Source organism: Gobio gobio (genome assembly GCF_949357685.1).
Source record: "Gobio gobio genome assembly, chromosome: 4".
Classification (NCBI taxonomy): domain Eukaryota; kingdom Metazoa; phylum Chordata; class Actinopteri; order Cypriniformes; family Gobionidae; genus Gobio; species Gobio gobio.
The window spans coordinates 45,074,911-45,089,722 of NC_137100.1; the positions used below are offsets into that span (position 1 = coordinate 45,074,911).

At 37.9% G+C, this 14,812-nt stretch overlaps 1 protein-coding gene across 1 annotated transcript in view; it reads right to left on the minus strand.

Annotated features, from left to right (window-relative positions):
• The window catches only part of unc5db (unc-5 netrin receptor Db), a 220,983-nt gene that overhangs the window by 25,799 nt on the left and 180,372 nt on the right, over positions 1 to 14,812 (minus strand). The window contains exons 8-10 of the mRNA XM_079814916.1: positions 14,378 to 14,410; positions 9,167 to 9,352; positions 817 to 1,173 (exon numbers count right to left, since the gene is read on the minus strand). Of these exons, the coding sequence (XP_079671042.1) occupies positions 817 to 1,173; positions 9,167 to 9,352; positions 14,378 to 14,410 (576 nt within the window). The remainder of the gene's footprint in view (positions 1 to 816; positions 1,174 to 9,166; positions 9,353 to 14,377; positions 14,411 to 14,812) is intronic.

Consider the following 14,812-nt stretch of genomic DNA (forward strand, 5'->3'; position numbering starts at 1 on the left):
CACTGAGATTCAGCTGCACAATAAACCTTTATTCCTATATTACGTTAAATTATTTTCAATATGAGATTTATTGATATACTAAATAACATAACTAAAATTCTAATAAATTATTCCATGTCCTTGTATTTACAAATTAAAATGATATATTTTATATAAATTATTTATCAAATTAAATATATATATTTTATTACAACCTTGTGAAAGTTGAATATGTACAGAATTTTAAATGTAAAAAAAACGTTGTATTTTACTTTGTAATCCTTTTCCTCATCTATACTAATTTATTACAGCCAACCTATAGATAATAAGTTTACACATGTACTTGAATAGCAATAGTTGTTTTTATGTAGTCTGACTCACACGCACAAGTAAAAATATTTTTATGTAAAATATTAAAATCCTCAAAATCTACTACTCTGTTCTGTGTAGTTCTCCCTGATTTTGATGTGAGACAAAGTGTTTTTCTTTGGCCCTAAGAACCTTTCAACACAAGGACCCCAGAAAGTGGGTTCAGTGAATTGATGACCTTTACAAACATCGGCCAAAGAGAACATTTGCTTGTGGGGCACTTATTAGATGCAAACAAATGACTGGAGAAAACAAATATTTCACATACTGTTCACAGTTACCAAAGCCATTGTTTGTGGGCTTGGAAAGAAATTAGTGTGAGAAAATATGTTTCCATCTCCAGATCTCCATCTAAACCAATTTCTAAAAGAATATGAATGACTGTAGCTTTCCTGTACCTTAAGATGACCTTCTATCTTGGTCATCATTCCATAACAATAAAATACAAAAACACATACTTTCTCTCACCTGCATTTGGAATGACCAATCGGCCACCTGGGTGCCCAAACACCGCACTTGTTTTCAAACGAGTCTTGCCGGGTGTGTGAAGTCCATTGGGAGCAATCATGGTCATCTTCTTTCCTTCTACTGTGCTGTAGTTTGGGTGAAGGTTAGCAGGGAGGGTCTCTAGGTGGTTTTTCACATGGTACTCGGCCCGGTCCGCCACACCTAGTGAAACCATAAAGGAGCTCTCAACTTTGACCTTGTCTGGCAGGGGGTCAAAGAGCTCTTTGTCTATGGAGTCCTGAAAGCAGATTGGACCACTGTATGTCTGGCCGACAGTTATATCGGGTTGCATGGAGGAATTCAGCAGAAGTGGATTACCTGGGGAGATGAAAAGACATTCTTTGATATTTTGAGAGTTTTTATAAGATTTGTTCATACAGGTAAAAGAAAAAAGAATATGGTAAGATGGCATCCTGACATGCCAACTCCAGTGCGGCAGACCATGGCTTGAAAACCAAGGCGTACAACAAAAAAGGATTAAATATTAAATTTACCATTTTGGCTAAAATATTAATTCTAAGAGTGCTGGAAAAAGGATAAAAATGTCTTTTATTGAAAAATACAAAAAGTGAAAAGGACAATTTTAAGTATGTGAGAAAAAAATGCTCTGGCTGGCACCAACTAAATTGTTTAGGCTTACTTTATTTATTTATTTTTTACTGTTAAATTCTTGGTCCTTCAAAATCAAACCACCTGAAACATGGGTCTGAATAGGTGATTTTTAATTCAATATTTTTCTAATATGTTACGGTCCATTTTAACTGAAGCATGGTCAGTCCACCAAGAAGACAGAGGTTTCTTCTTATTCCTTCCTCACCTTAACCCTGATCTCAATCCAAAACTCAATCTTTGCTCCTCCTAAGTAAGACCCCCAGAAGGACCTAGGATGGTCAACCTTAAATGACCCCTACATTTACTCAACCCTCTATTCCAGGGTTTCCAAATGGGAGTTTGTAAGGGAATTAAAAGATAATAATTAAAGGAAAAATTTTAATAAATAAATGGGGCTGCACAAGTAATCAAAATAAAATAGAAGTAACAATATAGCTTATTGTAATATATCAAATCAAAGGCTGCATTTTAAAGGTGCAGTGTGTAATATTGACAGTTAGCAGATGAAATGGGTACTGCATTACAAATTCCCCTGCCCCCTCCTCCACTCTGGTTTGCCAGATTGAGGACAAGCAAAAGTAATGAGCACAACTGACCTATCGGTAAGCCCCTCCCCTCGAACGCAGATGAGCCAATAGCAGTTGAGTATCAGTTGCGCTGGGACCGGAACTCGGACATCTTTAGGTGTCGGCTCCATAGAGAAACATTGGAAAATCCGAAGCTCTCATCGGTTTGATGGTGTTTATGCTACAAAAATGGCAAAACGATGTGCCTGGGGTACTGTAACACTGATTCCAGGTATCCTGAGAGGATTTTCTGTTTGTCATACTCTTGTTAAGTTACGATTAAAGTCCCTGCTAACATAAAACCGAAATAACTAACTGTTCTCACATCATGTAACACTGTAGGTCAAAAACACGAAGGTCTACATTTCAGTGCCTCTCAATATTAAACTGGTTATATGTAAATTAATTTAATTTTAGATATGTTTAAGGTCTACATTATCTGTCCTACTAAGGAGGACTACGGATAGTGAAAGGAAGAGCTCGCACGCAGTTTATCAGAGTTGTTTTGCAAAGTTACCAGTTATTAACTGCACCCTCGAAAAGGCATACCGTCTGTGTATATGTTTGTTTACTGTTCGTTTTATGAGTGTTTTTGTGTAATTTGCTGTGTATGTTAATGGTAATGCAACGGAGAGAGATTTGTGAATGAGACGTTAGTGCGCACTTCTTATGCTTTGTTTGTTCAGCTCTTACGATGATTTTTGGAGTGAAAAAGGACATAATAAACTTGATAAACCATCAGTAAAGTTTGGCCATCATTCGGACGAGATATACGCTACATTCTGTGTTTAAAAACATCTTGGGATAAGGTTTTCACACTGACAGCTGTCATTGTAAGATATAGCAACTCCGTTTGTTTGTCCGAGTTAGCAACAGTAACTAAGGGGGGCGCGGCTTACCGATAGGTCAATTGACGATGGAAGGTGATGAGCCTTACACTGCAAGTTGATAAGCTAATGTATCTGTGTTTGGATATGTCTTTGATAGGTCTCTGAGCTTTTTAGATGGATGCCGATGATTTTTAGGTTGTGTAGAATCGGTGATCTCTGACCCATTTCTTTTGCCGGCTTCCATGGCAGTGTTTTCCACCAACTGGCAACCCGGGGTGTCGAAATAATATAGGGTAAATTGTCAGTGGGCGGGATCACACAGACCAAAAAAAATAAAGACAATCAGACCAAGAATGTATATTTCAAAATAGAATAACCGGCTGTAGCATTGTTTTTCAGAGAAACAAGTATGTAAAATTAGCATGTTTCGTAAATATCGTTGTGCTGCATGTTTCTGAACTACTTTCTGAGCACAAAACTTTGGAATTTTAGATTATGCAAACTGGCCTGAACAGCAAATGTTCTTGTGTTTTAGACCTTTATCATTAAAGATACAATGCAGACCCTAGTAGTCAGAGTAGATTGTTCATGGCAACAGTTGCTTTCATGCATTGATTAATGTTTGTTAACAGCCACATCCGTAAATGGCTTGTTATCACCCATTACCACAGTTAGCACTGGTTCGCCAGTGGCATCGTTAGGGATTTGAGTTTGCCATAAAATTAATTAATTTAGTGAGAGAGCAACTAAAAGAAGACATAGATATATGAAGTATGTCCAAGTGACCTTTTTGTTTTTCAAGTTTTTAAATCTGTTGCCTCCCAGCTTGGGCTCAGAACAGCTCTTGGAAGGGGGTCTTCATCTCTTGCTGTTGCTCTCTCACCTTTTCCAGTCCAAGACAGACACACACCGTTACAGAGCGCCCATGATTCATCCCGGTGCCAAAGTAACTCTAACATTTGAGTCACTTAGTCCTTGCTGGCCAGCTGCTGCACCGTGAGGGGTGGGAGGCAGGAGGCAGGAGGCAGGAGGCTAATGGGTCTTTATTTTTAGGAAAATCGTTAATTACCCGAGTCTGTGCTGGGTGTCAGGCTTTTGGGATATTTCTAGTCGCCATGGTTGGGCAGGTCAAGGTTTTGCTATAGAGTGACAAGAGGTTTGTTTTATAAATTTGTCTGGTCCTACAAAGTTCTAAGGTGTCAGGATGGAACAAATTGTGTCGGAAAAATTGCAGGAAATATGCTGCTGCATACCAAGGTTATTTTCGTAAACGAAAACTGAAACTAAGACTAAAACTAAAAAAATCATAATAAATGAAAAACTAAAACTAAAACTAAACGAAACTAACAACTCTTACTGAAAAACTAACTGAAATACAATAATAATTAGCAAAAATAAATATTTGTTTTCGTAATTAATAAGCTCTCTTTACTGTGGCGGAAAATCTGACCTGTGGCGGTTGAGGGAGTGTCTGTATATGGCGCTACTGCGCGTGAAGTGAGCTGAGGAGATTAACCGCTGTCCTGTGACGCGACGCGTGCAGTGAACACATCGCTAGTCCTAAACAGCTGCTCACAAAGAATGCGTTCGTGGCAGTGAAATGGGAAATGACACAAGGTAATGAGACGCACGTTGAACTTCTTTTAACTTAAGATCACCGCTTTTAGAATGATGTTTCATACGCGACGAGAGACGCAGGTGCAACAGCAACTACTAGTAACGTTACTACTGTGTGTTTGAGATTTCATGTTAGCATAATATTGACAGGCTCAAAGGTGTTATCATTGTTTTTACAAATCATTTACTACTTATAATATTATTATCCGTATGGAGACATTTCCCCACAAAGTAGGGAATACCAGGACACACCCACACACACACACAGCATATACACTTTATTATTTAATAACACTGTCTTCACAACAATTTGTGGTGGTGTAGTCAGATGACTTTAGCTGTGGTCACACTGCTAGCCTATATTGTACTACTGAAGAATTTAAAATAAGCTTATTATTGTTTAACAGTATTTCATCTTTAATGAATGAGTTTGTCTGGAATTGATCATTTATTTGATTCTTTGTTCAATCTCAGACCATTGTTTGTCGTATAGGTCATAGTTTGACTCAAGCTTTTTTGCTTAAAGGTGAAGACCCAACTTTATGCAAGTTTTGTAAGATTCCCCTCTCCGTTAAACATCTTTTTTTGGACTGTCCTGGGTTAAAACAAGAATGCTCTTTTATCAAGTTATTTCACTTAAGGACTTATTTAGTAAGATTATGCATGAAAAGGTTTTGAATATAGCCTTAGATGCTGACATGGCATTAAATAAAACAATCTGTATTACATTATTTTATTTTTATTATTAAGATGTCTGCATAAGAGTAAACTCTAATCTGTGCAAAAATTAAAGGGTTAGTTCACCCAAAAAGGAAAATTATGTCATTAATGACACGCCCTCAACATGCTTGAGTTCGCACCGGGTATGGTGAAAGCTTTCTTGTTTCCAAAAGAAGCATATGTCCCTAAAGTTCCCACTAATGTGGGAGGGACTATAATGCTGCAGGCCTTTTCCCTTTCAAAATCCAGACCAGGAGAAATTAAATCTGCTCTGTCCAGTGAGGGAGCTAGATGCTTACGTCCACAGAGCTGCCCTGTGGCGTAAGTCTGATCAGCTGTTTGTCTGTTTCGGGTCCTCGAATAAGGGAAAGCCTGCATCTAAGCAGACCCTAAGCAAGTGGATAGTCGAGGCTATTCCACTAGCATGAGTCGGCCGGTCAACCTTCACCACTAAAGATCCGGGCCCACTCAACTAGGAGTATGGCTGCTTCTATGGCTCTCTTGTCAGGAGTTTCTCTTCAGGAGGTGTGTGATGCGGCAGGATGGTCCTCTCCTCACACCTTTATAAGATTTTATAACCTGGACGTGGCCACTACTCCAGGTTCTCGGGTGCTTGTAGCATAGTGTGCATGCCGATTTCACATATACAGGCACTTGAGGATTATAGCAGCGTGGGTATTCAGTTCCCGCAGCGCTTGACGCAGCGCGAGTTCCCTTGAAAGGGAACGTCTCAGGTTACGTATGTAACCATGGTTCCCTGAGAGGGAATGAGACGCTGTGTCGCTTTGCCATACTCCCGTCATGCCTGTGACCGACTTGTTCGACCTATCAGAAGCTGACACTGTTTGGTCCAGGGGTGCTTTATAGTTTCCTGGTCAATGACGTCATCTGCCTTGACGTCTCGCCACGCCAATGGACTGATTTCACGAGTGCTTCATGACGCAATCACGCAGAGGCATTCCCGCAGCGCTTGACGCATCGTCTCGTTCCCTCTCAGGGAACCATGGTTACATACGTAACCTGAGACGGTCAATTTACAGGAAACCCTTTGAAGTTACATAAAACACTGCTAAAAGTAATAAACATGTAAGTATAGGTTGTCTGAGCTGTAATATACCCCACACCCTCAGAAAAAGAGACGTTTTTTGATGTTTTTTTTTGGTTATAAATTCATTTTTGAAAGTGTGTAACTCAGGCCCTGTGAGCTCTAGCACCCTGTAGCCAGTTTGGGCTGTTTCCAGCATATTAAATTAAATTAATGACACTGGGATATTGCATTTATACCACTGTATATGGTGGTGGTGGTGGTGGTGGGGGGGATGGGGGGTGTAGCAGGGTAAGAGGAGGGGGGGTCCTCCCTTCAGATCCATTTGAATAAATCTTGCATACAACATGACACAGACAAAATTATTTTTTCCACTATTTTCTGGAATTTAGTGGAAACAGCCCAGCCTGAGTTATACACTTTCAAAACTGAATTTATAAAAAAAAAAAAATCAAAAAGCGTCTCTTTTTTTGGGGGGGGGGGGTTATTACAGCTATACTTACATGTTTATCGCTTTTAGCAGTGGTTTATGAAACTTCAAAGGGTTTCCTGTAAAATGACACCAACATTTTGAACTTAGACCACTGTATGTGTGAATGGGAAGCTTTTCAATTTGGCTAGGCCAAATCCAGGCGGAAATCCCAAAAATGGTCCCAGAGCTTAAGAGGTTAACCACTTAAACTCTGCGGACCCTGTACAGGAGGAGCTATGAGCTATGAGCTATGGAGCTATGATCTCATATGTGGTACCATTTGAAAATTAGAGTCTCTACTTTCTGGAGATATGCATCACTTTGGCATTTGTTTTACACAAAGTAACTTATTTACACTAAATTACTCTGGTACCATTTCCGCCTGGATTTGGCCTACCCAAAATTGAAAAGCTTCCCATACTTACATACAGTGGTCTAAATTAAAAATGTTGGTGTCATTTTACAGGAAACCATTTGAAGTTTCATAAACCACTGCTAAAAGTGATAAACATGTAAGTATATGTTGTCTGAGCTGTAATAAACCCCCCAAAAAAGAGACGCTTTTTGATTTTTTTGGTTATAAATTCATTTTTGAAAGTGTGTATCTCAGGCCCTGTGTGCTCTGGCACCCTGCAGACAGTTTGGGCTGTTTCCACTAAATTCCAGAAAATACTGGAAAAAAGATTTTTGTCTGGATCATGTATGCAAGATTTATTCAAATGAATCTAAATGGAGGAATATGACCTTTTTTTTAATATAATTTCCATCTTTTCAATTTGGGTAGGCCAAATCCAGGCGGAAATCCCAAAAATGGTCCCAGAGCTTAAAGGGTTAATTCATCCGAAAATTAAAGTTCTCTCATCATTTACTCTAACTCATGTTGCTCCAAACCTTTATGACTGTCTTTCTTCAGTAACTGTAGAAGATATTTTGAAGAATATTTCCACTGTTTTTGTCCATACAATGAAAAGTCAATTGGTCTCTAGTCCAAAACAATGTTGGACTCCATTAACATTTCTTAGAATATCTTATTTTGTGTTACACTGAAGAAAGTAATTAATGCAGGTTTGGAATGACATGACAATGGGTGAGTAAATAATGGCCATTTTTATTTTTGGGAGAATTATTCTCTTTAATCACTATATAGAAGAAAACTGAACGTGGTTTTAGATTCACCAGACTTTAGAAATTACAACATATAAATGGTTCAAATTCTTAAATTCTCACCAACAAATTGGTTTTTCCCTCTTATATCTCTGCAGAAGACGGATATGAGCAATGTGGGACAGTAAATCTTTAAAAAAAGACAGTAAAATGAAAGGAAGAGGAATCAGGATGATAGGAGTTAATGAAACAGGCATGTAGTGGGCACCTTGCAGGGAAAGATCTGAAATTAGAGTCATGATTAAAATGACTCAGTGGCTGAGATTTCAAAAGCAGACAGACGGTCAAAGGTCTGGAGTATCGTACTGCTACCTGTGATTTAGAGAGCCAGCTGGAATATTTCAGAAGCTTTATTATAATTACACACACTGAGAAAACTGCAACAGATATAATGTAATGAGACAAGTTAAAAGGAAAAGTGATACAACGCATAATGAATAACACAAAACCTACCTTATGAGAAATAATACCAAATTAAATGCACTCCAATTTGGAACTTTTAAACTTTTAAAATGTTTAGTGAACAACTGTTTAGTGAAGCTTCCAATTTCTCATTCTACATCAAAAATCCTTAAATGAACATCCAACATGTTCTCTTTTCCATTGCAAGGGGTTTGGTCTTTCCTGCGAGTGCTGATGGGAACCGTATTGGCTGTTGGAATAGGGCGCAGCGGGAGGCTGGGAGAAAGTTGGCCTTTTTAAATAGGATTGATGACCTGACAGATGCAGCTCAGCTGAGCCTTGATCCCCTTCTTTCCTGTTGCATGGAAAAGGAGGGTGTTGCCATCTCAGGCTTTGAGCACAATAAACAAGCTGCTAGTCGCAGCCTTTCACTGTGCTGTCACAAGTAGCCAGGATTGATTACCCTGTAGGGCGATGGCTATCACTTTCTCTGACCCAGAAGTGTCAGCGGAGGTAATATGGACGCATGTAGCGGAACCAAATGTGGGTCATATGACTATAGTCTTATCTACAAAAGTTATCGGCACAGCTGACAAAAAGGAAGAATTGAAGTCAGCATAGCATGCCCTTTTTTGGGTAAGCATGTATGTTTGGTCAGAGGAAGCGGTTTGTGTGAGTAAAAACATCTTTGTGTTTTACTGTGAAATAAAAGCATATGAGCATATATCTTATGGCTTGTGAGTCTGTACGTCTGTCTTTATTTGGAATTGTATGAATATTCATTATGGCTTAGCCTATTATTGTGACTAGCAGCGCATGAACTTCAGAATCACAATAAATCAATTATTCTAACCGAACCACTTTATCTACATTGAACTCTTACCCTGTCTGGTGGTTTTGAAGTTGAAGGACTGGAAGCCCCCAGCAAGAGCAGATGAGTCAATGACATCCACTCCATACTCGCTCTGACTCTTCCTGTAGAGGGTGATGGCCACGATGAGGACGACCACAGCAATCACCCCCGCAGCCAGACCAGAGTACAGCGCAACATCGATAGAGTTCTCCATGCCTGGGACACAGCCATAAACACACATACACTTAGGTTCCAAGTGAAAACTATAATTCATTGTGGAAATAATTTATGAAAATGTGCCAAATAGCACACATTTGATCATGAAGTTTCATTTTCTTGAACAATTTAAATAAATATCTTTGCAACACATGTGAGCTACCTTTGATAAATTATTATTATTATTAATAAATACAAAATATTATTTTAATGATAAGTAATCTTAATTATTATTATTGTTATTATAATTACTATATTGTCCTATAAATTATGAAAATAATATGATGATATGGTTAATTTAATCAAATAAAAATTTAGACTCAAAAACTTGTATGGTAAGGCATTATGATAAGGTCATGGTAATGATAGCTCACTTAAAGTGATTGCTATTGAAGCTATGCCATGCACCTTAAAGGGATAGTTCACCCAAAAACGAAAATTTGATGTTTTTCTGCTTACCCCTAAGGCATCCAAGATGTAGGTGTCTTCGTTTCTTCAGAAGAACACAAATGAAGATTTTTAACTCCAACCGTTGCTGTGTGTCACTCATATAATGCATGTCAATGGGGTCGAATTCTATTAGAGTAAAAAAAAACATGGACAGACAACTTCAAATTAAACCCTGCGGCTCGTGACGACACATTGATGTCTTAAGACACGAAACGATCGGTTTCTGAGAGAAACCAAGCGGTATTTATGCAAATATATCACCTCATATCAGACGAACGCTTCAGCTCTGCTGACTGCCTTCACTTCCCGTGTGTGAGGTCAAAATTGCAGCCGGGTCATAGATATATACATAGATACCTCATTAGTGCCTGCGTGGATCATGGCGTGGATCGCTCGAATGAGGATTCTACGTATACATATCTATGACCCGGCTGTAATTTTGACCTCACACACGGGAAGTGAAGGCAGTCTGCAGAGCTGAAGCGTTCGTCTGATATGAGGTGATATTTGCATAAAAAACACTCGGTTTCTCTCAGAAACCGATCGTTTCGTGTCTTAAGACATCAATGTGTTGTCACGAGCCGCGGGGTTTAATTTGAAGTTGTCTGTCCATGTTTTTTTTTACTCTAATAGAATTCGACCCCATTGACATGCATTATATGAGTGACACACAGCAACGGTTGGAGTTAAAAATCTTCATTTGTGTTCTACTGAAGAAACGAAGACACCTACATCTTGGATGCCTTAGGGGTAAGCAGAAAAACATAAAATTTTCGTTTTTGGGTGAACTATCCCTTTAAGAATAAATTGAGAATAGTTTGAAATGTCTTCCAACAACGCAAGAAATTTTGGATTCATACACTTAATTCTTTCCCCGCCAGCGATTTTTGTAAAACGTTGCCAGCCACCGCCAGCGTTTTTGGTCATTTCCACAAAAATGTCATGGCCCCTAGAATATTTTGTTCAATATATCAAAAGAAATAACAGTACAAAAAACTTAACTTTTTATTCGAGCTTCATGCATTCTATTTTAATCAACACTTCAATGTGGGGTTCCATAAAAAAAGCAACATTTTGAGCAAAAAGATGAGAAAATCATGTTTTTGTCAAAGACTACATCTGGATCAGGTTCAGTACGATGAGTAAAATATAGAGGGAGTATAGAGCGAGTCCATCAACACCCCAAAGTAGTCCTTACCAGTGATGCGCGGGTCAATGTATAAACAACCCGCACCCGACCGACGTTTTCAACTAACCCGCCCGCAACTCGGACCGCAAAAAAAAAGAAGAAAATATTGTACCCGACCCGCTTCCTGACCCGCATTTTAAATGCTCATCGTAGCTCATTGGGCCATTGAGAAAATGTTTCAGGCTCTGGCGTGGTGCTCAGAGGTGCAGCAGCGAGAGCAGGAAGTTCTTGAGGCGGCCCATCATTTTCCATTTCAGCTCCAGATGCATATTATTGATGAACGCGATGTTTATGTTTCGACCCGGCTTGAAGAATTCATCAGCCCACATTTGGAAAACATTTGGAAAAGTGTGAAAGCCCTTAGGAGCGCAAACTGTTATTTTTCTGAATGCTGTATGATATAGCCTAGTGTTATGTAATACAGGCTTGATTTATTCATTTATTTCGTTAAATTTTCTTAACAATTAAGATGCTGCATGTGTTTATCCAGTCTAATCGAAGTGTGCGTCTCTCCCCCGACTTTCCCAACAAAAATCCCGCCCCCTCTCAGAAAATACATAAAACTGACTTTAAATGCGTTTAAAAGAAGCCTATTAAAATGGTACAATGGCATTGCTCAGTTCAACGTTTTGGGAAATCGGGCATTTTGTCCCGCGTCAGCATTTATTCAAAAGTTAATAACGCTCAACATTCAAAAGGTAAATAAGGATTTATTGACGATCCGACCGACCGTGACCCGAATATCATTAAAAATATTTTTGGATGACTCGTAACCGCGGGTAACCGCGGGTGGCCGCGGGCACCCGCTCATTTTGGATCAACCCGCGCATCACTGGTCCTTACCACTTCCTGGGTCGACCTTTCACTTGGTAACATTAGGCCGTTTTTATTTATATGCGGTTTAATGTTGATGATCGTATTATTTTTCAAATGCATCTGCTTACATATAAGATCGCTCACTTCTGCTTCTTTTTTTCCTGTGTTTTGATCTGGAGATACTGTATTCACCGTTCAGGAGATGCGTATTATGCGCCCCATACCATATAACAGAGATAACACAGAAAGCCGTAAAAACTGGCAGGGAAGTGTTTTCTCAGGAATTACGAGTTAAGGGTACAAAGTTACTCTGATATAAGGAGAATTTTCTTGTAGTAATTGTCATTATTATATATATATATATTACATATATATATATATATATATATATATATATATATATATATATATATATATATATATATATATATATATATATATATATATATATATATATATATATATATATATATATATTACATATATATATATATATATATATATATATATATATATATATATATATATATATATATATATATATAGATATATAATTTTTTTTTTTATTAATTTTTTCTATAAAATGTATTTTTTATTTTTAATCTATTACATTTATTGTTTTATTTTAATAATTTTATTTTTTATTATTGCACTTTTTTTTGCATTGGAAGTTACTATATTTTTTTAGTATAGCCACTCCCACTGGTTAACCAGCAGTTTTGATGATCCACTGTTTGATAATAGTTTAAAGAATGCTTGTGTGAATAATGGATGTGCATCCTGAAGAAGGCTGTGTCTAGCCGAAACGCATTTATCAACGCTTTTAATGTGCTAATGCCAAGTTTTACCACGTGAGTGTCTTGGAAACTTGTTGTTTCATCTGATATTTACCTCTCATGTATCCAATGAGCACCAGTGGCTACATGTTTAGCATAGCTAATTGCCTTGTTTAAAATATTTCATAATTATTATTACTACTATTATTATATGGTGTCATGAAATATTAAAATAAGAAATGGTTCATTTAATAGTTTTGTAGATTTGTGCAAGCGAAATGTTTTCACGGTGCCAGAAAATAAAATAAATAATAAAATGCATTTATTATTATTTCGGTGATTATTATATAGTGTTATTAAATATTTAAATAAGATATCGTTTTTGTAATATTCTTGTAGATTTTTGCAAGTGAAATGTTTTCAAGGCACTGATGTTGGTGACGGAAACATTAAAAGCCATTACGTCTGGTCACTGTGGTTGCACTTGCAAATCTTTCAGACACCTGTGCAAATGGAACAGGTGCAATATGCACATGTTTAGCAGTGTATAAAGATATGCTTGGCACGTGAGGGCATTTTGGGAGGTGTGAATTCCAGGGCTCTTACTACTTTAATAACTGGCAGAGTGGTGTGCCAACACCCCACGCAATGATACATCTGTTCAGCTGGCATCTACAGCACTGGCCCAAGTGACCTCTGCAGCAGGAGGGTTGGGCAGACCGAACTCGCCAGATCACAAAGGACACAGAGGACATTAATCATGCCGTGAGAGGAAGAATATGTTTATAAAAACTAAAGCACTGCATTTCAAATATCCCTGACGCACTACAAAGTTGAACAGGATTACATGCTTCAAGCTGGAAATAAATTTCTGTCCAAGGGTAAAGGTGAATTAATTGCATGTCCATCATGCAACAGATTTAATAGATTCAATTAGAAGCATTATAACTCAGCTCACACATCAATGCACACGGAAGAGTCTCAGAGCCATAGCACAGTAACAATGCAGAAACACCTGGTACTAATACATATTTAAAATGATGTTGAGCAAAGTGCCTCAATATGGTTAAAATAATACACGGGGAGAAATTAAGACATAATATGCTTGACGAGGTGGGTTAATATTCAATGATTACACCTCGTTGCTTCCTCTAAATATAGCACGTCACATCCAATCACTCACTCTCTCTAATCTGAAAGGACACAATACATTGAAATTCTCTGAAATGTATAAAATCTGGACAAGTTGATAAGGACACCTGCAAAATATCTAGGACTACCCAGCAAATGATCCCTTAATCAGTGACTATGACTTGCTTTGCTGATAAATTCAGCTGGGAAGAAAATTACCATATTTCTTGTCTTTAGAGAAAATATCCTGAATATCTAAAATAATAATAATAATAATACATATTTTTTTTGTTCCACTGTTTTTTCAGTTATTTTATGAATAAATGTATTATATGACGTCATATTCTCTAACAACCCTTTTGCAGTACATAAACTCTAATTTCTCAAGTTTATTTGCTGTGGATGCTTTAATTGTTTTTTAATTTCCATACTAAAATTCAAACTGTAGAGATAGTTTGGATTCTTGCCAATTAATCTTCTGCATCTTTTTTTCCACTTTGTTGCAAATGACACCTGTTGTCAGCATAATGATACGGGGTAACCAAGTGTAGAAGAGAACACACATTTGAGGGGATTGAGCTTATCTTAATTAAGGAGGAAGTTAAAAAAAAGCTTTCACACAAACCAAAGTTTACTTAAGAATTCACATGGAGGAGAACTCACTCTGAGGCTTGACATCATGCATCAGCTTCCCATCTGCAGGGGGAAATAAATAAATAAATAAATAAAGGGAAAGAAAGAGGGAGAGAGAATTACAGTCCATCCCCGTAATACTCATTACAAATGTGCTCTCTGATTCACATCATGGGTAGATGTCCAACTGCAGGCTATGCCAACATCAGCTGTGGATACTGTTGCTCTGCATCGTTGCCATGGGAAGCTACTGGCAGATGGTTTTGGATCACTTTGGCTGCAGGATGTTACCATCCTTCATTAAGGAGGAGAAATCAGAGAGGGTTCTCATCATAATAGCTATGAGCGAGATATTGAGAGGGACACAGGGCATGATGTCTTCACTTTCATCCACTTTTAGCAGACAGTTCCCAAAACATCACAATCCACGCACTTCAGCATTGTGCATCTTGAGTGTCAAGATCT